Here is a 27,022-nt window from a genome sequence, read left to right as displayed (position 1 = left end):
TCAGAACAGCTGTTGTATGTCACTAATCAGCCTTCACTAAGCAGTGAGCAACACTGACTCAACTGTGTTACTGGCCAGCACTGGTCTCCAGAGACCAACTGACCCGCCATACCCCACTCCCAGGGAGTGCTCTTTGGAAGCTGAGACACGTTTTAACGGTATTGACATACATGGCTGTGCTTCTCAATGCGAAATAAATAGTATAACAGCAGCAATGCACTGTTTGACAAGTACAATATTTGATACCTGTGCTTATGAGAGAGAATGTATCATTTTTAAACAGAGGAAAAATTCACTTCTGTCTAATGTGGTATCTCTTAAAGACTGGTGTCCTAGCTAGGTGACTGCCTACATCACCTACATGGCTGGGCTGGCCCTGCTCCGCGGTGTTGGTTTTGCATGGCCGAGGCTGAAGAACCAGAGTCACCTTCCAAATAGCTTCCCAGTTCCTGAGCAGATCTTCCCAGGCCTCAGCTAGAGAGCACTCTGCCTGCTGGCATCTCCTTCATTGACTGGCCTGCACTTTCAGTTGGGGTTGGAGGAAAGGGAATTGACTCACTCACCATAAACTTCAGAGACACAAGTAACATTTTCAAACAAAGCAACTGGCTCAAACCTGCAATTACCAATGGGCTCCACACATGGTTTACAGACTTCAGGTCTAAGGGGAGACCAGCTAAGAATAATTCCCATCCCTCTGACCCATGGAGTGACATTCACTGGTCAAGAAAAGGGTGCAATTACTGTCTAACAAACAAGTAAACCAGCAGGAATCCAACTCTACTGGCAGGGCCCTCAGGAAACTTTTCAGATTGCTTTGCTCTCATAATTATTGCCTTAGAGATGCTGGTCCATGCTTTAGTAATTCAAGCCTTAGCTACTGAAACATCCTTGATTTGCACCTTCCTGCATTCCATTCTATTCAAAATACTGAGCTAAAGTGATCTTTCACACCACTGCCTTCCAGCTCCCCTTGTGCAGAACGCAAAGTCTTCTTCCTCTTCAATGCCCTGAACAACTCAGGCCTTGTCTCCACTTATACAGAGATCAACGCTGTGGAGATCAATCTCCCAGGGATTGATTGAGTGGGTCTACCAAGGACTCACTAAATTGGCTGCTGATTGCATGAAGGTCAACTCCGGTACTCCGCTGGGACATGAACAGCAGGGGAAGTCAATGGGAAAGTATCTCCCATCAACCACTGGCAGTGGAGATGCTGCAGAAATTTAAACTAAGGTACATCAACTCCAGCTATGCTTTTCATGTAGCTGGAGTTGTGTATCTTAGTTCAGCACTGGCCCCTCATGCAGGGCTGGATTAAGCGTGGGGCTAGCCGGGCAGCTGCCCAGGCGCCAACCTATGGGGGGTGCCTGACAGCAGCAGTATGGGGCGCCATGTGCCTGGCCTCATGGAGCCCCTTAGAGCTGCCATCAGGCGCTGCGTGCCGGGGGCCACGCGGCGCCCCTTAGAGCGGCAGTCAAGGGCCGTGCATGTGCCATGCACCCGTGGGCGGAGCCATGCATGCATTGCACGCCCGCTGCCCAGGGCGCAGGAATAGCTCGAGCCGGCCCTGCCCTCGTGTAGACCTGGCCTCAGTTCTTATTTCACTCTGCCAGTTCCCTCCTGCTTTTCTTCCCATAATCCCATCTTCACCTTGTTCCATGAGGTAATGCCTAGCTCCTGCTGTGCTATGTATAAGGCACAATGACATTTTTATATTCAGTAAATAATGTTTCATCAACATTAATTCATGAGATTTGGTGCAGTCTTTAGAGGCTCTAGAGGAGTGGTATAGAAAAGCAAAGTATTATTAACAGTCAGGCTCATGCCATCTCACCACAGTACAATGCCCTGGCTTCCTAAAATTTACACATCTTGGAAATAACCCTTGAACTGATCTGGTAAAGCAAAGCTCAATCACCATTGTCAGGCCAGAAGGGATAACTGTGGTATTCTAGTCTCAAAGGTATGAGACAGGCCATAGGATTTCCTAGAATTAATTCCTGTTGGAACTATAGGTCTTAAAGAACTCCCATCTTGATTTAAACATTTCCAGTGATGGAGAATTTCCCATGTGCACTTATTTCCAGTCTGAATTTGTCAAGCTTCAGCTTCCAGCCATTGGATCTTGCTATAACTTTTTATGCTAGACTGAAGAGCCCTCTATTTTCAGATCTCTTCCCCCATGTAGGTACAGAGGCTCTATCCTGAGAGTAATTCCCAGAGGGTGAAGCCATCAATAATGTAATATTTTGGATAACGTTAATACTTGAAACACTACTGAATTTCTTCACTCTAGCAAAGCCCTAGGAACATCAAGCAGGCAAAATGTGCACGACTTAAGGCCTAACGAGGTTCAGAAAGCACATGCTGACTCCGTGTCCATGGGGGTTTGCCCTGGTTTAATGACATTTGAACTGCCAGAGCTCTCCACACAGAAAAGGAGTAATTGGCTTAGCTAATGCAAAAGAAGTGTGCTCACGCAGCCTGTGCCTGGTTTAAATCACACCCATAGTTAATCTGGTGCAACTTCCTTGTGTAGACGAATCAGCCCAAAGCTTTTCATGAAGGGATTTGAGTACTAAACACATCCATTAAGAGGAAATGGAGGGAAATGCCCATTGCTAATCTCCAAAGAGCAACATCACAGCCTCAGGTGAACGCAGCCGGGGTCACAGGGACCAGCGTATTTCCAGCGAGCTCTGCTCACAGACCAAGTCCAGAAGCAGTTTCCACAGAAGGCCATCACTGTCCATCTTACTGCTGCTCTTTTCTCGCTTGGCCGCGGGCAGGGAAGCGAAGCAGCATCGAGACACAAGAAACTAGTGGGGATGATTTGCTTTTCCAGCTCGCAGAGAGGGGGGCTTGTGGTGTATGTGGTTATCCCAAGTCAGCCCTTCTTCCCATGAGATGAGGGCCTGAAGAGGAGGAGTGCACATCGGAGTAAGTTCTTTTTATGCTTCTCATTGCCTAGAGAATAAGGCCTGTGGCCCAGCAGGCAGAGATTCCAGGCCAATCCCAGGCGTGGGGTTTGGCACAGCTGCGCTCATTACTCTTTCAGCATTTCCCCTAGACAAGCAGCTTGCAGCAATGGTAAGACAGCCCAGCCCCGCTCAGGGTAACCCTCCTTAACGCTGTGCCTGCATTGTGGCTAGAGCCACTCCCCACTTCTTTCTCCTTAGCAGCTTTAAACCAGCATTTGGATCCTGCTGCTGGCTCAAGGGCTTCTCAGTGAAAGGTTAATGGGTTAATGATGCTACTGCAGCTCCTATACAGCAACCACTAAGCACTGTATAATCCCCCGAGGTAGGAAAGAACAGTCCCACTGTACAGAGGGGGAAGCCAGAGCACTGAGCGGGGAGCTGACTTGCCCAAAGTCACCGAAGGAGCTTGGGGCAGAGCAGAAAATGGAAGTCAGAGAAACTGGTTCTTAGCCTTGTGCTTTCACCACTGACGGGGGCATTTGCTCTGGCAGCCGGAGCGAGTGCAGGGCTCAAGGCAGCGACAATCACAGGATCAAAAAAGAGAACAGATCACTTTAAGAGAGCCCTTGGAAGTGTAATCTGAAGCCTGCTGAAGGCTGGGCTTGGGGGCAGTCTGCTGGCAGGCAGCACAGACAGCAGATGCGGCTGCTATAAACTCCATGCTGTCCACTCTCATCCAGGGTGCTAGCACAGGACAGTATTGGCTGAGAGGAGCCCGAGGTAAGGAGCAACTCACCCTGCTTCCAGCCCCACTGGCCCTCAGCTAGTAGCAATGGGAATACCCAGATCAATGGGCGGGCCCCCCCTCTTGCAGGGCCTGGGATTGATGCTGTGGGCTGCAGAGTAAGGAAATTCTCCTGGGGAACAGGAGTGGGTTGAAAACGGGGAACTCGCACGGAGGGTTTGGGGGCCAGATGCTGTTGGGGACTGAGGCCAGAAATGAGCTTGGTACCCAGGGTCCTTTCTCTGAGGATCGAGCATGGATGAGCAGGGGGCTACAATTCAGCATCAGTTAGCACTTGTGAGTCTTTTCTTGGCAACAGAAACTGAGTCTAGCAGAAAATCAAGCTGGACCCTCTCAATAAGGGGCTCTGACACATTCCCCCAACAGAAAGAAACAGGCCCCATAAGTGTGGGAGCTGCAAATGCGCTTAAGGGTAGTTAGGAAACTTTCCTGACTCCCTAGTCTGGGGAAACGGCGTTTTATTTCACAGCTGAAGAGATCCAGGGATAGGACAATTCACGCTTTGGAAATATCTTCTTAGCTGGTTTTCCAACCGGCACTTTCTGGGTCTAAGATCACAGGCTGCATGCTCCAGCTCTTCTCCTTTCTTGTTACACAGCGCTAGGGTTTGAAGTCATTCTAGAAGGCACCCCAGCTCTGCTTCCGCAAGAACTTTCTCTCTGCAGTTTTGGCTGCACGCATCGTAACTGCACAAATAGAATCCAGATGCTCAGCGGGGCTTTGTCACTAAACGGAAATCACTTCTTGGCAAAGCCTGCGCAATGTGAGGCTGGTGGCAATCTCGGCAAAGATGATAAAATCTGGCAATGCAGCCTCCTCTCTCATGCTTCCAGGAACACCGCGCAGTGGGGAGCAGAGGGTATATAAAGCCTCTTTTCAGAGAAAAGGCCACACTTCATGGAAAACCCACATCTCATGCTTAGCCCAGGCCAAACCTCCCACAGTAAACAGGAGAGACAGGTGAAGAAACTGCTTGCAGCAGGCATCTGCTGACAACATGCAGCCAGACCCTCTCTGCTCAGAAATCCCCACCATAAGGCTCACTCTCCCAGGAACAAGAAGTCCCTGAATCTCAACCATCACACCACCTAACATTGCCTGGGTCCAGCACAGCAGCTCCACTCAGTGTATATTTTCTGCCCTGGAAAGAAATCCACGATACTTCTCTCCTAGCTGGAGGATGATGCCTGAGTAAGCGTGCACAGATGTGGGGAGGCTCCCCGGGTCTTGTAAAACTGGACCGCATCGCCGGTTTCAGGTCTGCTCCAAGCAGAAACAATGACAGAAGAATCTTTTGGCGGGTGCGGTAGGGGCACACTGTATCCCACCCTGAGGCGGCTAGGAAAGCTGTCTTTCTCTTGCGAGGGAATTCTCTGCCTGAACAGGATGGTCCCTAAATTGTAGCCATTGTGGAGACGTGGCTTTAAGAGTCTGTAATTCGAGCAACTGCCATGTTTGCTTTAGAACTGCATTTAATCTGAAACACATGTGCAGGCTCCTGCTCTTCTGGCTAGTTGAATACAAGTGCCCTTGCTTCACTTTCTGGAATGTATACAAACCCTGCTTTCCCCTGTCCCTACCCCTTTGGCATCTGACCTCAGGGACATGGCATCCCAGCACAGCTCTGATTTCTCTAGGAAGAAAGCTTGGGTAACACTAGCTCTTGGACCAGACAGCCTTGTACAGAATCCTCCCGCGCAGGTTAACACTGGATTTCTGAAGAACAGGGTTACTGGCTCCAGGGAGCTTGGGGGCATGTGTGGGTGGGTTCTACTGGGACTCTTGAGTGAGGCCAGCCCTGGCCTGTACTTTCTCTCTGCTTTAGCTGCTATCCCTTGGTATGCGTTAGGGTGAGGAAGAGCTCCCCCGACTCCTTCTGGAGCCCATCAGTGTTGCTGAATGGTGCGGTAGGAACATGCTCCTGCAAGCAGTGACCCTCCCAGGAGACAGCTACGCAGGGAGCAGGGCTGGGGCTAGGAATGAATTGGGGGCTGGGCAGGGGGTGTACGTATGTGCAGGCCCACAGCAGGAGCCACTTAACTCAGCTTTTATTTCACCCAGGCTGTGTCTAGACTGGCCAGTTTTTCCGCAAACACTTGCCAGCTGTCTACACTGGCCGCTTGAATTTCCACAAAAGCACTGACGATCTCATGAAAGATTGTCGGTGCTCCTTGCGGAAATATTATGCTGCTCCCGTTCGGGCAAAAGTCCTTTTGTGCAAAAGGGCCAGTGTAGACAGCTCAGATTTGTTTCCCGCAAAAAAGCCCTGATTGCGAAAATGGCGATCGGGGCTTTTTTTTGCAGAAAAGCGCGTCTGGATTGGCACGGACGCTTTTCCACAAAAAGTGCTTCTGTGCAAAAGCGTCCTGCCAATCTAGATGCTCTGTTCCAAAAATGCTTTTAACGGAAAACTTTTCCGTTAAAAGCATTTGCAGAAAATCATGCCAGTGTAGACGCAGCCCCAGTGTGAATTGCTGCACTTGCACAAGTGTCTTTATTCAAAAGCAGCACCAGGCCTTGCTGCAGACAGATGCTAAGGGCACATTCAGCACCTGCTAGGTGGAGAGGACGGAGCTAGCTGGGACAAACAAGGAGGCAGACTGACTACAGCACATCTAGCTCTACTGTGCTTTTCCCTTCTAGCTTCCACCATGCAGACTCTGGTTGTTCTCCTGTGGCTCATGCTCCTAGCTACGCCCAGCAGTGCTCAGGATCTGGCTGCTGAGCAGGTGAGTGCAAGGCAAAACTTGATGAGGAGAATGAGAAACTTGGAGCATAAAACTTCCAAAATTAAATTTTGAAAGGGGAACATTAAGTACCATCTTCCAGAGCAGCCACAGACAGCCTAGGACTCTCACTGGCACTTACATGGGAAAGTAAGTCCTGTTCTGCCTAGGTAAAAGCAGGGTGGAGCCACAAGATACAGCAGGAAGGACTAGGTTCTAGGCCCAGCTTTGCCTACACTGTGCAACCCTCAGTTCTCCCACAAGGTCAGTACTTCCCTAGCTCCCAGAGGAAAGGCTGCAAAGTGACCGATGCTCTGGCTGTCACTACTGCTCATGCCCTCTGGTAAAGAGCATTTCTAAACAGTATGTCTTGTGCCTGGCAGGACTCCAGTATCCCTGAAGGAGGCAACACGGAGGCAGTGGAGGAGGAAGATCCCTTCTACAAAAGTCCTGTAAACAAACTTGCAGCTGCAGTCTCCAACTTTGGCTATGACCTGTATCGCCAGCAGTCAAGCAAGACTCCTACTGCCAATGTGTTACTGTCTCCCTTCAGTGTGGCTACCGCACTCTCTGGCCTTTTACTAGGTGAGTTCCTGCTTCTCCTCCTCCTGCATATTGGTGCATGGCTACAGGCCTCATGCGTCTTCCTTTACGGTTGGCAGGTGCTGGAGAGCGAACGGAAGGCTTGATTTCTCGGGCTCTCTTCTACGACCTGCTTGACAAGGCTGAGGTGCACAACACCTACAAGGAGCTGCTGGCCAGCATCACTGCACCTGCCAAGGGCCTAAGAAGTGCCACCCGCATTGTTGTGGAGAGAAGTAAAAGTCTTTCTTAGCCTGCCTAAGTCAATGTTGTCAGTCTTGGAGCAGCAGGCAGTAGAGCACAATGGATGGGTAACAGTCCTGGACGGCTTCAGTTACAGGACGAAACTGTGTCTGGAGCCGCAGCAGCTGCTTTGCCCTGTGCTGAACACACCAGGCAGTAACGGTGTTGGGGGTCCCCATACAAAAGCTTAGAAAAAGTGCTAACAGGGCACTTGGCCACAGAGCAGCTGGCACAGAAGGGACCCAGGATCTCCTCTAAGCTTGACTCCAGCGGTTCCTCTCTCTTCTGCGTTACAACACTGACCAGCACAGCTTTGAAACCAGCTCCCCCTCCCTCCCCCGAGTCAGGAACAAACGCCATGTTCCACTCTGCTCTAGACACCTTGAGAAGAACGGTATCATCTCCCTGGTGGCTTGGGGAAGATCCAAGCTGCTCACTAAACAGTAATCACAAAGCAGCATAGGGAAAGGGCTCAGTGGCAGCTACAGGGTGCCCCCTTTACCCGTTAGTTGAAGGTTTTGCCAGACTAGAGCACAGAATAAGGCCATGAGACTTGATAAATACGCCCCTTCAATCAGATGCTCTAGGGTTCTGCACATACCCAGGGTTGCAATACACAGGCCAGACTTACACATCCGTCAGCATTTCAGGGAAGGGTATGGGTTGTTCACTGCCTTGAGCTTTCGTCTGACAGCAGGAGCAGGCTGCAGTAATGGTCTCTCTGCCCCTCAGAACTAAGAATGAAAATAGGGTTTGTGAGCCAGCTGGAGAAGTCCTATGGAGCACGGCCCAAGGTGCTGACTGGCAATGCCAACTCAGATCTTCAAGACATCAACAACTGGGTACAACAGCAGACCAAGGGGAAAATGGTCAAATTCCTGAAGGCGATACCTACCAGCATCAGCATCTGCCTCATTGGGGCAGCTTATTTGAAAGGTAAAAGCTCGTGGTGTTTCTGTGTACGGGCCTCCTTGCCGCGTGCCAGAAAACACGGGAGAGAAGGTCTTCTGGCCTGCGCACACTGAAGAGGCAGGCAAAAAGACTAAGGGACAGGAGGAAACTTCTTTGAGCACTTGGGCATAGATTCTCGACTGCGAGGGTGGGACTCTCCTGCCCGCACATGGTGTGCAAGGGTTTGCAGCTGGCAGACATCCACAGGCACAGCTGCTTGCAGCTCCCACCGGCCAGTTTGCTGTTCCTGGCCAACAGGAGCTGAGGGATGCACCAGCTCGCCCTGACAAGCCATGGGCCAGGGCCCCAACCCCTGCTCTACCCCGAGTTTAGTAAAGGAGGTAGGGCTGATGGCCATGGAAAAGCTTCCGCAGGGGAGGAGTCACAGTTTGGACCTGCTTGCAGAAAGGGGTCAGGGAAGGAGGAAGATGAAAGCCTGTAAGGATGAAAGACAGAGCGTCCTGTCCAACAGGATTCAGGACTGTGCTTGCCACAGCACGGCTCTCCGTGAACAGGAGATACTGGGGAGCGGTTTTAGGGAATCCAGACGTCAAGTATTTATGTTACAAGAGAAGCTACTGGCCTACGCAGGCTCAGAGCCACATTGTGCTGGGTGCTCTAACACTGGGACACAGACGGTCCCTATCCTGGACAGCTTACATTTCAAGACAATGAGCAAAACAACAAAGGGTTTGCCACTTTTATTTATGCATATAAAATAGTTTTATAATTACATAAATAACATATCAGCTCTCTCCAGCTGCTCCTCCACCCAACCAGCATGTGTCGGCTGACAAGTCCAAACTGGTCAAACCTCCGATAGCGTGGAAGGGACTAGAGAGCCAACAGTAACAATAAGACAAAGTTGCAAGGTGTAACTGATTTTCTGACCCCTCACCCTCTGCCTTCCCAGACAAATTCCCTAAAGGGGAGCTATTTCATATATGATTCTACTGGCTACAAACCTGGGCAATAGCTTTTCCCATTATTCCTATCTTATTTTTAAAAACAGGGCAGTGGGGGACCAAGTTTGACCCCACAAAAACTACGCTGCAAGACTTCCACTTGGATGAAGAAAGATCCGTGAAGGTGCCCATGATGTCGGAGCCCAAAGCCATATTGCGATATGGCTTTGATTCAGAACTCAACTGCAAGGTCAGGCGAAGGACTGAGTAAGAAAGAGAAGTTAGCCCCTGTCCTAAATCACCTTGCCTTAGACTAGGGAAAGAGCCATCTTCACTCACTAGCTCCCCACTCTGAAGGGTGAGTTCTGCCCCTCCCACACCACCAGGATAAAGAGCTTTGCCCTTGCTCAGATCTCCATATGCCCAAGATCACATTGCAAAGCAAACAGGGCTTTAAGTGGGACAAAAGGCTTTTCCAGCCTGTAGCATCATCCCAGCGGGGCAAGGAGGAAAGCAACCGGTCTCAGGCAGGCTCTGGTAGAAGCTGGTTGTTGCACGTGTTCCCTTTCTCAACAGAGCTCCCTCCTCGGGTAAGCATCCTGTTTCTGGAAACTCTCCAACATGCTCCTGAATTAGCTGGGAAGGTGGTGAGAGCTAGGCAGGGCTGAGCCTGGGTCCGACTCCCAGCCATGGGGGCTGTGCACAGTATCAGTACAGGGGTCGACACTCCAGTGGAGAATCCCACTAGCAATACTGCAATTCAGTGCAGGTTCTGACAGCAAAGATGCTGCCTTTTGCATTCCCTTTCACAGCAGGAGGGACAGGGCTGAGGGCAGAGGCCTGCACTGTGGAGGGGCAAAGACGACTCATGGTAGAGCAGGGAAGCAGGGTGGGAAGGAAGAACCGGTTTGGTGGGGTGGCTGGCCGGCCGGCCAAGGTTCAGCAACCCCAGCTGGCACTGGCAGATTTTGCTGGTGTGCTCAGAGAACCCCTTGTTTTTTATTCCAGATTGCCCAGCTGCCGCTGAGCGGCGGAGTCAGTGCGATGTTCTTCCTGCCGCAGAAGGTGACCCAGAACATGACGCTGATCGAGGAGAGTCTCACCTCGGAGTTTGTCCATGACATAGACAAGGAGCTGAAGACCATCCCCGCTGTGCTGAGCATGCCCAGGCTGACGCTGAGCTCCGAGGGGGCACTTGGTAGCACGCTGCAAGAGATGAGTATGTGCGCAGCATGGCGCTCTGTGGGCAGCTGGGGCTCAGAGTAGTAGGCAGAGCTGCTCCTCCAGCTCCCTGAGAACAAGCAGCCACTGGTCACGAGTCAGGTCCTGCTGTCCAATATATGGACTTCCCTGACAACTGCAACAGGCCCTACCACCTCCCATAGGCTCCCCTCCCCCAGTGAGCTCAGCCAACGGGCTCTAGGACGGCTCTCATAGCACGGCCCCACTGCTGCACTCTCTACTTACCCTCCCACAAGGGGGCCCTTCTTCCAGGCTAATGGAATCTTCCTCCTTTCCCACAGGGCTCCAGTCGCTCTTCACATCACCTGACTTCAGCAAGATTTCTCCCAAACCCACCAAGCTCTCTCACGTGCAACACCAGGCAGTCCTGGAACTAAACGAAGACGGGGCAGGATCCACACCAAACCCTGTTCCGAATGCTGCTCGCCTGACCTTCCCTCTCGACTACCATCTGGACAGACCTTTCCTTGTTGTGCTGCGAGACGACGCCACGGGAACCCTGCTCTTTATTGGCAAAGTCCTGGACCCGAGGAGCACTTAGCTCCCTCCAGAAAGGCTGGGTAACCGGGAGGGATGCTGGCTCCCTGCTCTGTTGTATGGTCAAACTTGCAAATCTTCTGCCTACATGCTGCAATAAAAGAGCTTTTGCCACTAACCTCTCGAAGTGCTGCAGTGTTCTCCCTTGTACCACGGGCCCTAGTCCCGTTCGCTTCTGATCCCTCCATCCCCGTTTCCCAGAGTTCCCCCAACATCACCGCACGGCCACTCTGTTCTGGCCCAGGCTCTAGTGCACCCCCTTCATCTTGGGCTCTTAAGGCGCACCTGCCTCATTCCAGCCCAGTGTCTCATGTTTGCAGGAGCAGGTGTGCTGAGCGGCAGGCAAGAACTTCACCGCTCCCGCCCCAGGCCCAACACTGTTGTTTTGGAAGTGAACAGGGGTGGGCATGGAGAGAGGGCAGTATGCAGAGGGCCAATAGTCAACCCTCCAGGGAAGAGCCACCATGTCTGGAATGGTAAGAAATCCTGCAGCAACGTTCCTCTCCAGGAGACAGCCCTTCTGCCAGTAGCACACTGATGTCCAGTGACCAGCTTCGCTCCCCAGCTCACAGCCAGGCCTCGTTTGCATGGCTGCCCTGCCACTCAGAGCTCAGCACAGCAGCTTCCTTTCTTAGTCACTCAACCCTGTGACGGAGGCTTCGGGGCAGCTCCAGCAGACAGGCTCTCATTTCCCGCAGTTCCTGGACCTGGGCGCTCTGCGGGCCACCGCTCACAGACAAAACCTCCTCTGCTCTTTGAATCGTGCTCAGAGCTTCAGACACTGCAAACCTAAGTGCAGAGGGCAGGAGTGCGGAACAGAGTTAGGGGCAGAACTCACTCAGCACACCTGATGCAGCCATTCGTTCAGTAGCCTTCATCCTTTCCCCCATTTGGCACCTCAGCCAGGGCAACGGAGGCACCTCTCTCTCTCTCTCCTTTCACGGAGACAGACAACTTCCTTGATCAGAGGAGTAGGATTACCCTGCCACATCCCATCACCGCCAGGGAAAAGCCCTCTGCTTTAAGCTAGGGGAACTCAGAATGCTTCACCCTTGAATCAACAGCCATGTCACCAGACTGACTCTTACGGGGGGAGGGGAGGGAAACAGTCAAACCAGAAGTACTGAGAGAGGGGCTACAAAAAGAGTAATGGGATTTGCTGGCCAGGGGCTCGAGGAAGTGTCTGAGGGGCTGTCATTTTAAAACTTATCCAAATATTTCCATGTCTCTCTCTCATCCTGGCTAAAAGGCAGATGCTTCCCCTTAGCCAAAACATCCAGAACTTGGAGAAAACTTGCAAAGGGACTAATGATGCCAAGGGCCTCCTGCCACATCCCCATCTCAGAGAGACGAGGCACATGGGCTAAAGCAGGAAAGAGGTGTAAAATGAAGGGTGAGATTGTGGGAATGGGGCTCTTTACCCATTAAAGAGGATCTGTGCCAGTTTGAAGAGTTCATGACCCATTTCCACACTGGATGGCCCATGGTGAGCTTCCACAATTTGAATGCTGCGCCGCAGGTGCCCAGCTGCTGCCTGCCACTTTCCTGGCAAAAGAGAGAATTGATTATTAGAGCTCCTTTCTCTAGTCTCTGCCATGGAAAGAACTTCTAACCTGTGTCAAGTAACGCTCACAGCCCTTCCGGGAGGTATCAGAGGGGTGTGATTCGCATTGCACAGAGTGGGAAACTGAGGCATCAAAGATCATAGAGCCTCTTCCTATTGGTTGGGAATAGAGCTTGGGGCTAAAATGATTCCTAAGAAGACTCTTCTACGTCAAACTTAGTGGGCTACAATAAGAGGGGGATGAAAGAACGGGAACTCACTGGGCAGGGGATCTCCTTCTACCGATGTAGAATGAATAGGCCAGTCACATGAAAATGATGCCGGAGGGACAGAAGACAGCTTACCAAGCATGGCATAACCCTGTGCCAGGCGATCCTCAATCTCGCCCACCAGCAAGTGCTCTGCAGACAGGAAGTTTTCAGCATCCACCCGGCACCTCAGCAGCAGCTCAACAGCCTGATCTGCAAATCCAGGAAGAAGAGCACTTCGCTGTGCTACACAAATCCATTCCAGGTACCAGTCGCTAGCTAGCTGTGATTTGTGAGGTGAGATCAGGTCCAGTTCTAGTCCCCCACCAGCCTTGAACAGTTTGCCCTGGACTTTATATGCTGTTCTTGCAGAATTTGCTAGTTCACCATGCTAACCTAATGCAGGGTCACCAGGAGCAGGGGGCCTTCTGAAACATGGAGTCTTGGCACCTGAACGTTTAACATTGCCCTACATTACCTCATATTCCAGTGGAGCAAATGTGTGAGTTAGCCTCCCAGTCTGATCAGCAGTATAAGCAGCCTCCCACTTGTGCTCCCATGAATTCCAGCTTCATATCAGCAGTACCTAAAATGATTGGGACTAACTGCCATCTGGTGGCTGGGACCAGGATCTCACGATGAAGTTTACTTGTACTTGCGTAAGGAACTGAACCAAGTCCAAGGCAGATGGCTGGCTCTCTTACTAGGCTGGTTGTCTTTGAGAAGTTCAAGCGCTGTTCTAATTTGCATCTGAAGGTCCCCCAACCGGCGTAGAAGGAAATCCCTGCCAACCAACGGCATACAAGCACCACTGGAACAACGGAGCACATCTTCCCCCTGTGGAAGTCATAGAACTGTAAGGTCCTCAAGGGGTCTTCTAGTCCAGTCACCTGCACTGAAGGCAGGACTAAGTTATCTAAACCAAGCCACCTTTACAATTATTTTTGCACACAGAAAGCACAGAGTCATGTGTCTCCATGCTCTTATTGTGTATTACAGCACTATTACACTGTTTTCCAGCCTCAAGGAGGCAGCTTGCCAGTGTGCTGGTGTTATCTCTTCAGAGCTCTGGATAAAAGCTGAAGTAGCAGCTCTGGCAATGTACCAGCCTGAGCCACCACCTCATTAATCTTCACAGAAAATACATGTTCCTTCCCTCTTTCTTGAAGACGTATGGCTCAACAGCTGTGCAACACGGCTGTTCAGGGCACTTTACAATAACAGATGAAACAGAATCTCTCTCCTCAAGAGCTTACAGCCTAAAGACAAGACCACCACTGCGAGGGTGGTGGAGGGTTTGGGCAAAGTTCATAAGATCTTGTGCTTGGTTGGGACAATGCACACATCCTCCTAGACCAGGGCTACTCAACTTCGGAATCCTCAGGGGCCACAATGATACTCACAGCACATGCCAAGGGTCGCAACTTAAGTGTGGTTGCATATACAAGCAAATATATATACAAACAGCTTCTTTCACACTGACAGGCATGAATACAAAGATGAAGGCAACACTACACAACACGCAGGCCCCATTTCAGTCAGTTCTGCTGATATTAATAAAATGCAACATTTACCCGATTCCCAACCATACGACAGCACTTTGAACGAGCAATGACAGTCCAGGAATTGAACTACTAAAACGCACCGCAACAGAAAACAATTGACAACTTTTTTGTTCTGGCTCCCACCCACGGGCCACGCGTTGAGAGTAGCCCTGTCCTAGGTCCTTAGCAGGGATCGTTTTAGTTTATAAGCCTTCCTTGAGAAGCGCGTTTTGTGAAGGGATTACTGAGAGCAAGGGCACAGGGCAGACAATATCACTGGGGGTTTCCATACATTTGGAGAATGGGGTGTGGAGGTGAAAACAGTACTTGAGTGGGACCCCCGGACTGTGACAATCTTTCCCTCTGGACAGGCTGGAGATATACAAGTCACTCTTCCAAGAGGGTTACAAGAGAACCAGACCATCCCTCACTTTGGCCTAATCCCAAGAGCATGGGCAATGGAGTCAGATCTAACTCTTCAGACTTACCCAGTCGTGACTAGTAAACAGTTACCTGCATTGGTGCATGGCAGCTGGAACAGCAGAATCTCTCCCTTGGGGCTGCTATGCCTGTGACATCAGTTCCCAACTCATCCAGGCAGGTCTGGCATTGACACTCAAAGAAATACTGACAAAGGAGCCATCGCTGCCTCTCAGCAGCCCCCATCCTGCAATAGTGCGGCCCTAAAACAGGATGAGAAAGAGCGAAGGAGATAATACATGATGAAAGCAGGAAAGTGGGTACCCCACTACAGACTGACACCCACCCTGCTGTAGGTTGAGGAGGAATCCATCATCAGTGACTTCATTACAATTTGGGTTTCTCACCCACATGTGAAACCTTGCAGTGTAATCAATGGGACTGAAAAAGGGATTGATGAGGCCCAGTACCTCTATGCCCGGGATATAAACAGTGGGTCCCACAGTTTGAGAGTGACTGTAAGAGACAAACAGCAGGACTAGGAGGTCTCATGCAGATGTTATTGATGCAGAGTTATGCATAAATACACGTGTGTGGGGACAGAATGGAGACAAACTCCAGATACATGTTCAGAAATGCAATCCTCACGGGTGTGATCCTGCAGGGAGCACAGAGGTGAAAGGTCACTTCTGCATCCTATGTGTTCCTGAAAAAGAATGCACTAGCAAGACTGCCACTTACCATAGCAATGGAAAATCTCTTGCCCTCTTGTGATTGGGTGAGATGCCCTGACTGTGGCAGCAGTCCCGCTGAAAGTCACACTTGTATTAGGGTCGCAGGAATGGTTCAGGAGACTGGTGACAGGGAAGAGGGCTGTGGCCAGGCGCACCTGTTCACTGTTTGCAACAGCGCTGTCTCCAGATGCTAAAGACCACACAACACAGAAGAGGCCAAATACATCATGAAATCAGACCCAGTGACCCACTTTGTCCTTATTCTAGGTATTGAAACTAATCAAAACAAATCAGCAGCAGCAAAAGCAGCTTATGGTGTCTTAATGTAATAAAAAACGAATAATTACTAAACAAAAATGAAAGCAGCTATGCTCAGTCTGACCATGCAGAGGTTTTGGGCAATCATCTCCCTGTTTGAATCCACAGGGAAAGCAAATACTTCCTAGACAGCTGAAGATAAGCCAACCTTGAAGGTCCAGTGTAGACCTGGCCCAGAGGAATAGAACTTAAGGTATGCAACTCCAGCTACGTAAAATGTGTAGCTGGAGCTGGCTTACCTTCAGTTGAGCTGTGGTTGTTTTCCTTACTCCCCACAAAAGGAAGAGGACACTAGACGCCAGTGGGAGCTGCCCTGCGCATTCGATTTACGGGTATATACCAGACCTGCTAAATCGAATGCCATATCAACCTCCGGAGCATGGATCTTCCGGTAAGTAAAGTCATGCCCCTGGAGTGGCACTGAAAAACAAATACTAAGTTTAAATATTTGGTTTAGCTGCTGTTTAGCCAAAATATTTTTAAAAACTAAAAATTTTAACAGTTTAGAAACCTCCACATCTAAATGAGAAGCAGAGCCTCTAAGCTCTACTCTGTGCTATTATACTTGGCAAAATTAGATATATTAATCTTTTTATGTGTCAACAGATGTGTCTATGGCATTTCACCCAATTGTTATTAATTTAAGTTTCTATGTGTGCAAAATTATGGGCAATGAGCATTTTTTTCTATTTTCACGGTTGTGAGAAATTATGGGGGACTCAGACAATCATTTAATGGCAGTAGACAGATTCAAGAAGTTAAAGCTTTATAGCTATTAAAACAAATTGTCAACACCAGTGTGAAAATATACAAAGTAAATATCCTTAAATCAAACTACTTCTCAAACAGCATTTTTCTTAGATGGTCTATTTCACATTTTTGATTAAAGCATTGTTCCCCTCTTTGTGTATATATGGTGAATCTGATGTTTACTGATTATTTGGTGGAAAAAGTTTAATCCTTCCAAAACAAATTATCTATCAAACTAGGGAAATGCAGTCTAGATGAAACTCTTGTAAGCTGGGTGCACAAGTGGTTAAAAGACTCTACTCAGAGTACTTATCTATGGATCACTGTCAAAGTAAAAGGGAATATGCAGAACGTCCTGCAGGGGTCAGTCCTGGATTTGGATTCAATATGTTTATTAATCACTTAGATAAAGGAGCAGAGAGTATGGTATAAAATCTACAGATGACAAGCTGGGAGGGGTTGCAAGTACTTTAGAAGACAGGCTTGCAATGCAAAACAACACTGACAAATTGAGAATTGGTCTGAATACAACAAGATTAAATTCAATAAAGATAAGTGAAAAGTGTGCCACTTAGGAAATAGCCAATGCACTATACAAAATTGGGATAACTGGCTAGTTGGTAATATTGTTGAACAGGATCTAGGAGTGATAATGGATCACAAAATTGAACATGATTCAACAATGTTATGCAGAAGTGAAAAAGATAGTTATGGGCAACCTAGGCTAGTGAGTAGACTGCATGAGTAAGTAGCCCTCCATCTCAGTGGGCTGCAAGACGTTTGTAACCAAGACTGTCTCCCAGGATAGGTGGTTTTGCTAACTGTGTTTGCATACCTAGAATTTGCAGGGTATACCAGTGAACTGTAGCAGTACTTTGACTGGATGTAGAGAGGATGCACCAGTCACTTCCAGTCACTGATGCGTGCAGTCAGCACAAACCTCACTTCACCTGCCCTTGCTTTGCATATATGTCACTTTAGTAATACGCATAGGAAAATACACAGAGAAAAAACAGCACAACCTGGCAACCTCGCGCATGGGCAACAACAAACAAAATGTCATGCAGGCCACACAACCCTGATGGGCCACAGGTTGCCCATCACTGTTCCAGGGTGTTTATACAAGAGTGTCATGTACAAGACACAGGAGATAACTGTCCCACTTGGCACTGATGAGGCCTCTGCTGACTTACTGCATCCATTTCTTGGTGCCACAGTTTAGGAAAGATGTGGACAAATTTGAGAGGAGAGTAATAAAAATGACAAGTCATTTTCAAAACCTTTTATGAGGAAAGATTAAAAATGGTCATGTTTAGTCTAGAAAAAAAAACGACCGAGTGGAGAGTTGAAAACAGTCTTCACATATATTAAGTGCTAATGTCAAGAGGACGGTGATCAATTGTTCTCCAAGTTCACTGAAGGCAGGACAAGAAATAGTGGGCTTAGTTTGTAGTCCTGGAAATTTAGGTTAAATATTAGGCAAAATCTTTCTATCTATAATGATAGTTAAGCTTTGGCATGAATTTCCAAAGGAGGTTGTGGCATCTTCATCCTTGCGAGTTTTTAAAAATAGGTTGGAAAAACATCTGATAGAAACATTTTACTAGGTTTACTTGGTCCTGACACAGCATGAGGGGCTGGACTTGATTTCTTGAGGTTCCTTCCAGCCCTATATTTCTATGATGCTGTGTTGGACCTATCACTGGGAAAGAAGAAGGAAGTTTCCATTGTAACAGAGATTATGAGCTCTTGGGGCAATAAGATACTTACTCTAAGTTTACCTGAATGAAGCAGGAGCTCATCCATTGGCTCTATCCCTCCCACAGGACAATCCAAAGATGACAGAAAGAAGAGTACAGTTTCTCACTGACCTGACTCCCGGATTACAGTCACTGCTTGCGCATTACATTGCAGCTGCAACATATGCCTCAGCATTGCTTCTCCCAGGATCTTGAGCTCTGGAGACAATTCAGCAGACATCTTCCCTTGTGCTTTCACATTGGACTGGCTCTCACATGACCCCTGACTCAAAATGGTCACACCCGCTTCCTGAAGTTTCTTGCATATGGCAACTATGCTCAGGATGCAAAGGAACTTGTGTTCAGGGCTGTGGTTCTCAGCATGAGTCAAAAGGTGGAAGATAGCTTGGTAAGAAGCCCGGTACTGTCCATCATCCTCACAACCAGGAATTAGAGGCACTGCTTTCTCAGAGACACCCTCCATGCCAGCTTGGGAATTGAGAGTCTCATCCACACTCTTACCTCTGACTTCAGGATTGTGATGCTCCTTGTCACATTCATAAAACCGCTTCATTGAGCTGATAACCTCTGCAAATCCGGCCACTAGAACTGTCCTTAAGGCAACATGTGAAAAGACTCCTAGTGTGAGCAGCAGCGCCCCTAATGGGCACTCTATGCTGTGATACTGCTCCCATGCCAGCTGTGCACATTCCTTGCTGCAGTACTTGGCATAGCTACACCCCCTGCAGGGCATGGATGCCAAGAGCTGCCTCAGGCAGTGGTGACAGTGGAGGTCCTCATTAGTGACACTAGTATCCCATGTAGTTTCAGCACCATCTTGGAGCAACAGGCTCTTCCCTGGGATGAGCACACTGACAAAGGCCTCTTCTTTCACCAAGCTCTCTCCTGGCAGAATATCCTTGGTGGCAACCAGATGACGTCCTCGGCAAGAGTCAAAGTTCAAGCCCACAGATGAGGAGGCACTTGAAATTTTACCATTCTCTTCCCAGAGTTCCAAGTCCTTTAGAGTTTTGCTGAGTGCTTCTGGCACGGACACTGGGCTACTCTCCTTCTCACATGCTTTCATTTTGAGTTGACTGATTTTTCTTAGCAGAGTCTGGTGCGTGGTACTAGTCAGACTCTGATCCATAGCTATTTTACTCTCTAACTCACTGATGGCCTCTGCCGCTTCCTGTAATCTTCCCAGATGAAGCAAACATTCAGTTTTCCGCAGCAAGATCTTAGGCTGAAGTCTGTCTGGATAGCCCTGGGCTTGAGCCCTGCTAATGTCTTCTAGACAATCCTGGAAAACAACGCAAGAGGACTTTTAAATGACACTATAAATACCTGAAAAAGATTTTTATTCTCCTGCCCCACCAGAGGTTGTGCACATTTCACTGCTTAAAAACTGCATTTACTGACTAAGATTCTGGTCCACGACGGACCCAGGGATCACAGTAAAGGGTTAGACAAGGCTGTCACTTTAAAAGTGAAGACATCCTACAGAGTGAACGTGCAGACGCTTCCAAGAAATTCAGAAAGACACTTGCAGCTAGAAGCACAATTTTAAAACCGTATTGGATCGCAGTCACTTGTGCTGGTATTTAAACTTTGTTTTTTAATTAATATTAATTTGGATTTAAATAAACACAAGAATATCCACCCCAGGTTTAGTGCACAGGATTTGGATAATAAAACGTTAATGATTGATCCCTCTATTGCAAGTATGGGGAACCTATGGCCTGTGGCTTGCTTGGATCTGGCCCACAAGGCTGAAGGATCCTTCCCCCCACCCGCCAGTGGACAAGCCACACTGGCTCTTCAGCCACGCAGGGGACACTGTGGCTTGACTTGGCATGGCTGCTGTACTAGCGCCAACTCACCCTGCTGCTGGTGGGGGGGGATGGACCATGAGCCCCACAGCCTGGACCAAAAGGCAAGCCATGGGCTGCATATGGCCCATGGGCTCTACTTGGCAAGGGGGGAGGAAGCAGCTTGGCACAGCAGCAAAAGGAAGCTCTGTTCCTGTGCTTGCTTGAAGACTTCATTCCTGTCATTCCCACTGGGTGCAGTGCCTGCAAGCACAGGGCCACACCGAGCTGTACCAGGTATGAACCCCTCCCATCCAGACCCTCCAACACCATCCCACTTCTGCAACCTACCCCCCAGACCCTGTCCCCCCTACTCACAGACGGCTCCTGCACCCCACCTCCCATCCAGGCCCCCCACCTCTCTCACAGACCAGTGTTCCCTGTAAACTGGGTGCTTGTGAGGTTGCTCCAGAGAGTCACATGCTGCCCAACTGATTAGCAGAGTGCCCACAGCTAGGTTTTATTTCTACTGGTGATGCACATCCATACATGCACATGGATGGAAAAGGTTACAAGGCACATTGGCTCAGACCCCCCCAGACACCTCTTGCACTCTACTTCCTGCCCAGACCTTGCACCCATATCCCACTTCTGCATCCTGCCTGCCACCCAGACCTTGCACCCCCCAACACGTTCTCTGGTAGCCCCCTCCTGCACACTGAACCCCTCATTTTTGTACCCACCCAGAGCCTCAGGGGGGCTACAAAATCTACTATTCTCAGACCCCCAGAAGTGTTAATCTGGCAAGCCCTTGATGGGGCTAGAGCTCAAGGGGAGCGAGGTGAGTTTTTTTCCTCCTCACTTGGGGGCCAGGTCAGTGAGGGGGTGGGTGGGTGTTCCAAAATTAGCTGTCTGTGGTCCCCACCCCAGCTTGACTTGTTTTCCCTCTTTTCTAGGTTCCAAAAACCATCCGAGTGCAGAGCAGCAGTGTATAAATGTAGCTAAGCTTTGCATGTTGTTGAGAGTTAGGAAATACAGTTATCTGGATTCCACTGTGCCAGTGTGCTTTCTTCTGTTATGTTTGCTGTATATAGAGCAAAGGACACACACTAAGCCCTAGGCACCCTTATCATCCATGAAAACTATACCATAAAAACTACTACAAAAACAGCAGCAGGAATGCATTACAAACCAGATTAAATTCTCCACCCCTCAGACTGCCTACTCCAGCCTTCCCCAAATGCCGTCTTAAGCTCTTTTGGACCCAAACCACACCATGTTGAACAGTGATGACGATGATGTTCGTCCATCGTGTTCGAAGAAGACCTTGACATCTAACGAGTTGTGGGCTGTCCACGGGGTGTCCGCAGATGGCTGATAAGGCCAACGCGGGCACGAAATGTTCTGCCACATGTCAGGCAGACATGTGCAGGCACCACTGTTGCAGCGTTTGCAACTCCGGCTTTACGGAGTGCTCACTTCTCTTGTGCTATGGTTGTCCTTCTGGCTTCAGATGTCTGACAGCCTTGGTGGATCAGCATGCGCCATGTCGATCGGTCTTGTGCCAGGGTCTCCCAGGAGGTGGTGTCTATTTCCAGGGACTTGAGAGAGGCTTTGTATCTCTTCTTTTGTCCCCTGTGCGATCGCTTTCCTTGAGACAGCTCACCATAGAAGAGCTGTTTAGGGATGTGATGGTCTGGCATCCTTGCAACATGGCCAGCCCAGCGTGTCTGGGCTTTCATTCATCAGCAGGGTGTGAACTGATGGCAGGCCTGCTCTAAAAAGGACTTCTGTGTCTGGCACCTTATCCTGCCACCGGATCCTCAGAAGTCTGCGGAGGCAAATCGTGTGGAAGTGGTTCAGTTGCCTAGCATGCCTCCTGTATACAGTCTAAGTCTCACTGGCATACATCAGGGTAGTTAACACTACTGCTCGATAGACTTTAAGCTTTGTAGCAAGGCTTATTCCACGGCGGTCCCACACTTTGGTCAGCAGTCTGCCGAATGCAGAGCTTGTCTTGGCGATTCTGCAGTTGACCTCAATGTCAATTGTCACTGCGCGGGAGAGGGTGCTGCCAAGGTATGTAAATTGGTCCACTGCTTGCAGCTTTTGTCCCTTCACTGTGATGGTGGGCTCTTGATGTTGGGCTTTCGGAGCTGGCTGGTGCATCACTTCGGTTTTCTTTGTGTTGATAAGAAGGCTGAAGTTGTCGCATGCTGCTGCGAATTTGTCCATGCTGGCTTGCATTTCCTGCTCTGATCCAGCATTCAGGGCGCAGTCATCAGCAAAAAGGAAGTCTCGTAGCACAGTCTCCTTTATCTTGGTGACAGCCTGGAGTCTTCGCAGGTTGAACAGTTTCCCATCAGTCCTGTATCTCAGGCTGACTCCCAAGGAACTGTTCTGAAAGGAGTCTGACAGCATGGCTGAAAACATTATGCTGAACAGGGTCGGTGCCAGCATGCACCCTTGCTTGACGCTGTTTGTGACGGGAAAAGCCTCTAAAGCTTCTCCATCGTCCAGAACACGAGCCGTCATGGAACTGACGTACCATCAGGATGAATCTGTCAGGGCACCCAAACTTCGACATGATGCACCACAGACCTTTGTGACTGACAGTGTCAAAAGCCTTGGTGAGATCCACAAAGATGGTGTACAGTTCACGATTCTGCTCTTGACACTTCTCTTGGAGCTGTCGGGCTGCGAAGATCATATCCACAGTGCCACACTCTTTGTGGAAGCCGCACTGTGTCTTGGGTAATAAACCCTGTTCCAGGTGGTCAATCAGGCGATTCAACAACACTCGTGCAAGGATCTTGCCTGCGATGGAGAGCAGTGATATTCCTCTATGATTATCGCAGACTTGTCGATTTCCTCTCCTCTAGTAGAGGTGTACGATGGACGCGTCTTTCAGTTCCTGAGGAATAGATCCTTGATTCCAGAAGGACTGGAACAGCTGAGTGAGTTTGTCGACAAGCATTGCACCACCATCCTTATAGACTTCCACTGGGATCGCATCAGATCCTGGGGCCTTACCACTGGACAACTGGCTGATGGCCTGTAAGGTTTCAGTCTCTGATGGTGAGACATCCAGGCTGTGGTTGATATCCGCCTGGGGCATTCTATCAATCGCCTCGTTATTGATGGAGGATGGGCGGTTCAGTACGGATTGGAAGTGCTCAGCCCAACGCTGTAGAATCAGAGTCTTCTCAGTAATGAGAGTTACATCATCTGAGTCCAGTAGAGGGGAGCTCCCTGAGGGCTGAGGTCCGTACAAAGATCTAAGGGCTTCGTAGAACCGTTTGGCATCGTTTCCTGTCAGCAAACTTCTGGATTTCATCTGCTTTGGCACTCAACCAGGAGTCCTGCATCTTGCGAAGCTTGCTCTGTACGGTCCTGCGAATGTTGTTGAAAGCATTTTTCTTAGCTGTTGACGATGGGTCGTCTACCATTGAAGTAGACCGGAGTTATGGCCTTTTCCAATTTAGTGGTCCTTTATTTTAACACCTTAGACAAGCTTTATTGCTGCCGCCTTTCGGAAAACACAGTGGGATTATGAAGCACTGGCACTTTCAGAAACACACAGCATGCTACTTCTTTGAAGTTGTGGAATGGCATATAAAATAGGAATGTGAAAAGTTAACCAGTACGCATCACCTTTAACAGGGGATGCTTACTGGTTAAACAGCAGAGGCTGCTCCAGCCCTGTGGGGCCTGCAACAGGCAGTGGGCTGATCTGGCACGGGTGGGCTGGCGCAGCACCCCCTGCTCCCGCTAACTGATTAAATGTGATGTGTAACAAGTTAACCGGTTAATCAATTAAACAGGACTGTATATCACTAATATAAAATACAGTTGAATAACTGCAAAACTCCATTGCCAATACCAGATTCTCTATACCCAGTTTTCAAAGTGAATAGCTGCTGCTTTGTCCCTGAGTGTGTCAAATCTAGTACTTACCACAAACTTTCCCAAGTGAAAGAGGGCTGCAGAACGATTGGCATAACACAATGACATTTCTGGGCTGTCAAGTGCTACGTGGGACACTGCCTGCAAAGATAAAAAAGAGCAGTGGCCACACTGAGAAAGGAGGATTGGCATATGTTCCCTGGACAACTTGATTTCTGGAACATGAGATGTGCGTGGTCAGGAGTAGGAAGGGAACTAGAGATTTTCATTCCCAATCCGTCATCATTTTATCTTGACTTCTTCAATTTTTACTCCATGCTACAACAGCCAGGAGAGCTCGTGTGATTCTCAGATGCCTAAATAGGGGAATACAGACGAGCAGGGAGGTCGTATTATTTCTGTAGATTACTTTAGTGAAACAATTACTGGAACATTGTTCCTGATTTTGATGTGTGCTCTTCAAAGAGAAATAATGTTACATTGAAGAGCTAACACATTACTCATGCTCTGAAAAACCTGTCTTATAAAAGACTTAAGGTTAAAAGAGGATAGAATCACAGTCTATAAGTACTTACATTATGATATTTCATTAGGCTTTTTTCTGTACTGAACTCAGACTTGAAATACAATGCAAAATTTTAACAGGCCAACCAACCACTGGAACAATTAACCTAAGGAACATGGTGGATTCACCATCAATGTAAATCTGTAAACCAAAACTGGATGCCTTTCTAAAGACACATAGTTTAACCACAATTAATTTGATGTAGGATATTACAGGATGAAATTCCCAGGCCTCAGTTCTGTAGGAGGTCAGATTAGATTATTAGGCAGTCTTCCATCCACGGGATCACGAGGCAATTACAAAAGCCTATACATTGAACCTCAACACCCTTGTGAAAATGTTTTTATTCAAGATAAAACTAGACCCAATCCAGTCTAGTGCAGAGCTCTCTCAGCCCCTGTGAAAGTCACAGGGAGTTGAATGTGCTCAGCACCTTTCCAGACTGAACAAAGTGCAGTGCTGGGCTTGCCCAGATTTACAGCAGAGCTAGGAATAACACAGAGTCATGTGGTAACAGAGCTATTTACTAGAGAAGACTGAACATGCAGCAGAACAAAACCCAGGACTGTCCTACAGAGGGCTGCTTCCTTGCCAGTTTCACATAACAGGAGACCCTTGCCACAGGATTCATAAGCACCCGGGCATTGCAGCTAAAGGCCTGGTCTACACTCGCCCATTGTCACCCAAAGCTGCCTTTTGTCGCCAAAACAGCGAGAACATTTACACTACAACGTGATGGGAAAAACACACAATTTTGTCAATAAAAACTCCCCCCCCCCCCCCAGAGACTTTTGTCTTTCCCCTCCCTTTATAGTGGACAAAGAGCCAGTGTGAATTTTGTTGAGAAATATCACACAATGCCTGCCCTGATGGCTCTGCTTCCTGTTTTGTGATGTCTGCTGCCCTTCAGACATGGGTCCCTCACCTGGCATGCACCCCAGGATGTACCTGACAGCTGAGCGGGATGCACTGTTGGGGGAACAAAGAACAAGTCCTGCCCGGAACACAGCTGCTGGCACACTGGCCGTGGACATTCCTGGGCAGGGAGAGCTCCCAGAGCTCATCAGGACGCTGCTCCAGGCAGCGAAGGGACAGATCCGCTAAGCCTGCCAGCCGCCCTGTGGGATGCTGACCCCGGCGGCTCTGCTCTAGCTGTGGCAGAGGAGCTCGCTCGCCATGTGGCCATGGAATGTGGCCAACGGGAGGGCCAGAAAACGTGTTACAAGTCTGCATGTGACAGCACTCGGTGGCCAAACCTGCCCAGCGCAGCCACAGCCGAGCCGCCACCAGACCCGCCGCACACCTTGCTGTAGAGCCCGGCCGCAGCCGCGTAGTCCCGGCCCTGGAAGCGCTGGGTCCCCTCCTGCTTGTAGAAGCGGGCGGCGCGTGGGTCCTTCCCGACCCCGACCCGGGCCGCCAGGCTCCGCAGCACCGCCTCGTCCGCTGGCCTGGGGGGCGGGAGAAGAGTCGGGTCGGGGGGGCCGGCGGGGGGGAGAGCGAGGGAGCGGGAGGAGGGGCCGCTCCCCGGGGCCGGCGGGGGGAGGGGGGGGCCGCTCCCCGGGGCCGGCGGGGGGAGGGGGGGGGCCGCTCCCCGGGGCCGGCGGGGGGAGGGGGGGGGCCGCTCCCCGGGGCCGGCGGGGGGAGGGGGGGGGCCGCTCCCCGGGGCCGGCGGGGGGAGGGGGGGGCCGCTCCCCGGGGCCGGCGGGGGGAGCGGGAGCGGGGGGGGCTGCTCCCCGGGGCCGGCGGGGGGAGCGGGGGGCCGGCGGGGGGAGGGGGGCTGCTCCCCGGGGCCGGCGGGGGGAGGGGGGGGCCGGCGGGGGGAGGGGGGCTGCTCCCCGGGGCCGGCGGGGGGGAGGGGGGGGCCGGCGGGGGGAGGGGGGCTGCTCCCCGGGGCCGGCGGGGGGAGGGGGGGCCGGCGGGGGGAGGGGGGCTGCTCCCCGGGGCCGGCGGGGGGAGGGGGGGCTGCTCCCCGGGGCCGGCGGGGGGAGGGGGGGCCGGCGGGGGGGAGGGGGGCTGCTCCCCGGGGCCGGCGGGGGGAGGGGGGGGCTGCTCCCCGGGGCCGGCGGGGGGGGGGAGCGGGGGGGGCGCTCCCCGGGGCCGGCGGGGGGAGCGGGGGGCTGCTCCCCGGGGCGCTCACCGCAGCAGGGGCGCGCAGAGCCGGAAGGTGTCCCGCAGCGGCGCGGCCTCGCACAGCGCCTCCCGCAGGGCCGGGGCCAGCGAGCCCCACCGCCCCCGAGCATGGGCCCGCCAGGCCTCCGCGGGCAGCTCCATGGGCGGCGCGAGGCTCCCCCGGCAGCTGCTGCAATGGCGGCGCCCGCACCCCAGAGGCTCCCTTCCGCCGTACGCGCGCCAGCCAATGGGGGAGCCGCGCGGCTGACGTGGTGCGTGCGGAGCGTGCGCGGTGACGCGGCGGCCGAGCGGGCTGCGGCGGGAGCATTTGGCGGCAGCGCGCGGAGCCGGAGCCTGTGGCGCAGCATGAGCGCGCGCCTGAGCGAAGGGGCCATCGCG

General features: G+C 50.8%; 3 protein-coding genes across 5 annotated transcripts in view; 2 read left to right on the top strand and 1 right to left on the bottom strand.

Annotated features, from left to right (window-relative positions):
• The first annotated feature begins 3,548 nt into the window (after positions 1 to 3,548).
• On the top strand, positions 3,549 to 11,033 carry SERPINF1 (serpin family F member 1). Its single transcript, XM_075904475.1, has 8 exons — positions 3,549 to 3,704; positions 6,373 to 6,458; positions 6,839 to 7,040; positions 7,118 to 7,273; positions 8,013 to 8,216; positions 9,244 to 9,386; positions 10,145 to 10,355; positions 10,660 to 11,033. Exons 1-8 carry the CDS (start codon positions 3,644 to 3,646, stop codon positions 10,917 to 10,919), a joined length of 1,323 nt encoding a protein of 440 aa, XP_075760590.1. The 5' UTR covers positions 3,549 to 3,643; the 3' UTR covers positions 10,920 to 11,033.
• SMYD4 (SET and MYND domain containing 4) lies at positions 8,918 to 26,785 on the bottom strand. 3 transcript variants are annotated; one of them, XM_075904470.1, is made up of 11 exons: positions 26,652 to 26,785; positions 25,818 to 25,962; positions 24,001 to 24,090; positions 20,116 to 20,307; positions 18,365 to 19,535; positions 15,433 to 15,615; positions 14,785 to 14,954; positions 13,432 to 13,564; positions 12,824 to 12,940; positions 12,337 to 12,460; positions 8,918 to 11,704 (listed from the first exon to the last, which is right to left on the bottom strand). In XM_075904470.1, exons 1-11 carry the CDS (start codon positions 26,783 to 26,785, stop codon positions 11,551 to 11,553), a joined length of 2,613 nt encoding a protein of 870 aa, XP_075760585.1. In that variant the 3' UTR covers positions 8,918 to 11,550. The 3 variants fall into 3 exon arrangements, with proteins under 3 accessions (XP_075760585.1, XP_075760586.1, XP_075760587.1); XM_075904471.1 differs by lacking the exon at positions 20,116 to 20,307; XM_075904472.1 differs by lacking the exons at positions 20,116 to 20,307; positions 24,001 to 24,090.
• Positions 26,786 to 27,022, top strand: part of RPA1 (replication protein A1) — a 32,685-nt gene continuing 32,448 nt past the window's right edge. Inside the window, exon 1 of the mRNA XM_075904474.1 lies at positions 26,786 to 27,022. Coding sequence (XP_075760589.1) covers positions 26,819 to 27,022 — 204 coding nt within the window. The 5' untranslated portion in view covers positions 26,786 to 26,818.

This window comes from Pelodiscus sinensis, chromosome 21 (genome assembly GCF_049634645.1).
Source record: "Pelodiscus sinensis isolate JC-2024 chromosome 21, ASM4963464v1, whole genome shotgun sequence".
NCBI classification, from domain to species: Eukaryota; Metazoa; Chordata; order Testudines; family Trionychidae; genus Pelodiscus; species Pelodiscus sinensis.
This window is presented reverse-complemented; position numbering and strand designations above follow the sequence as displayed.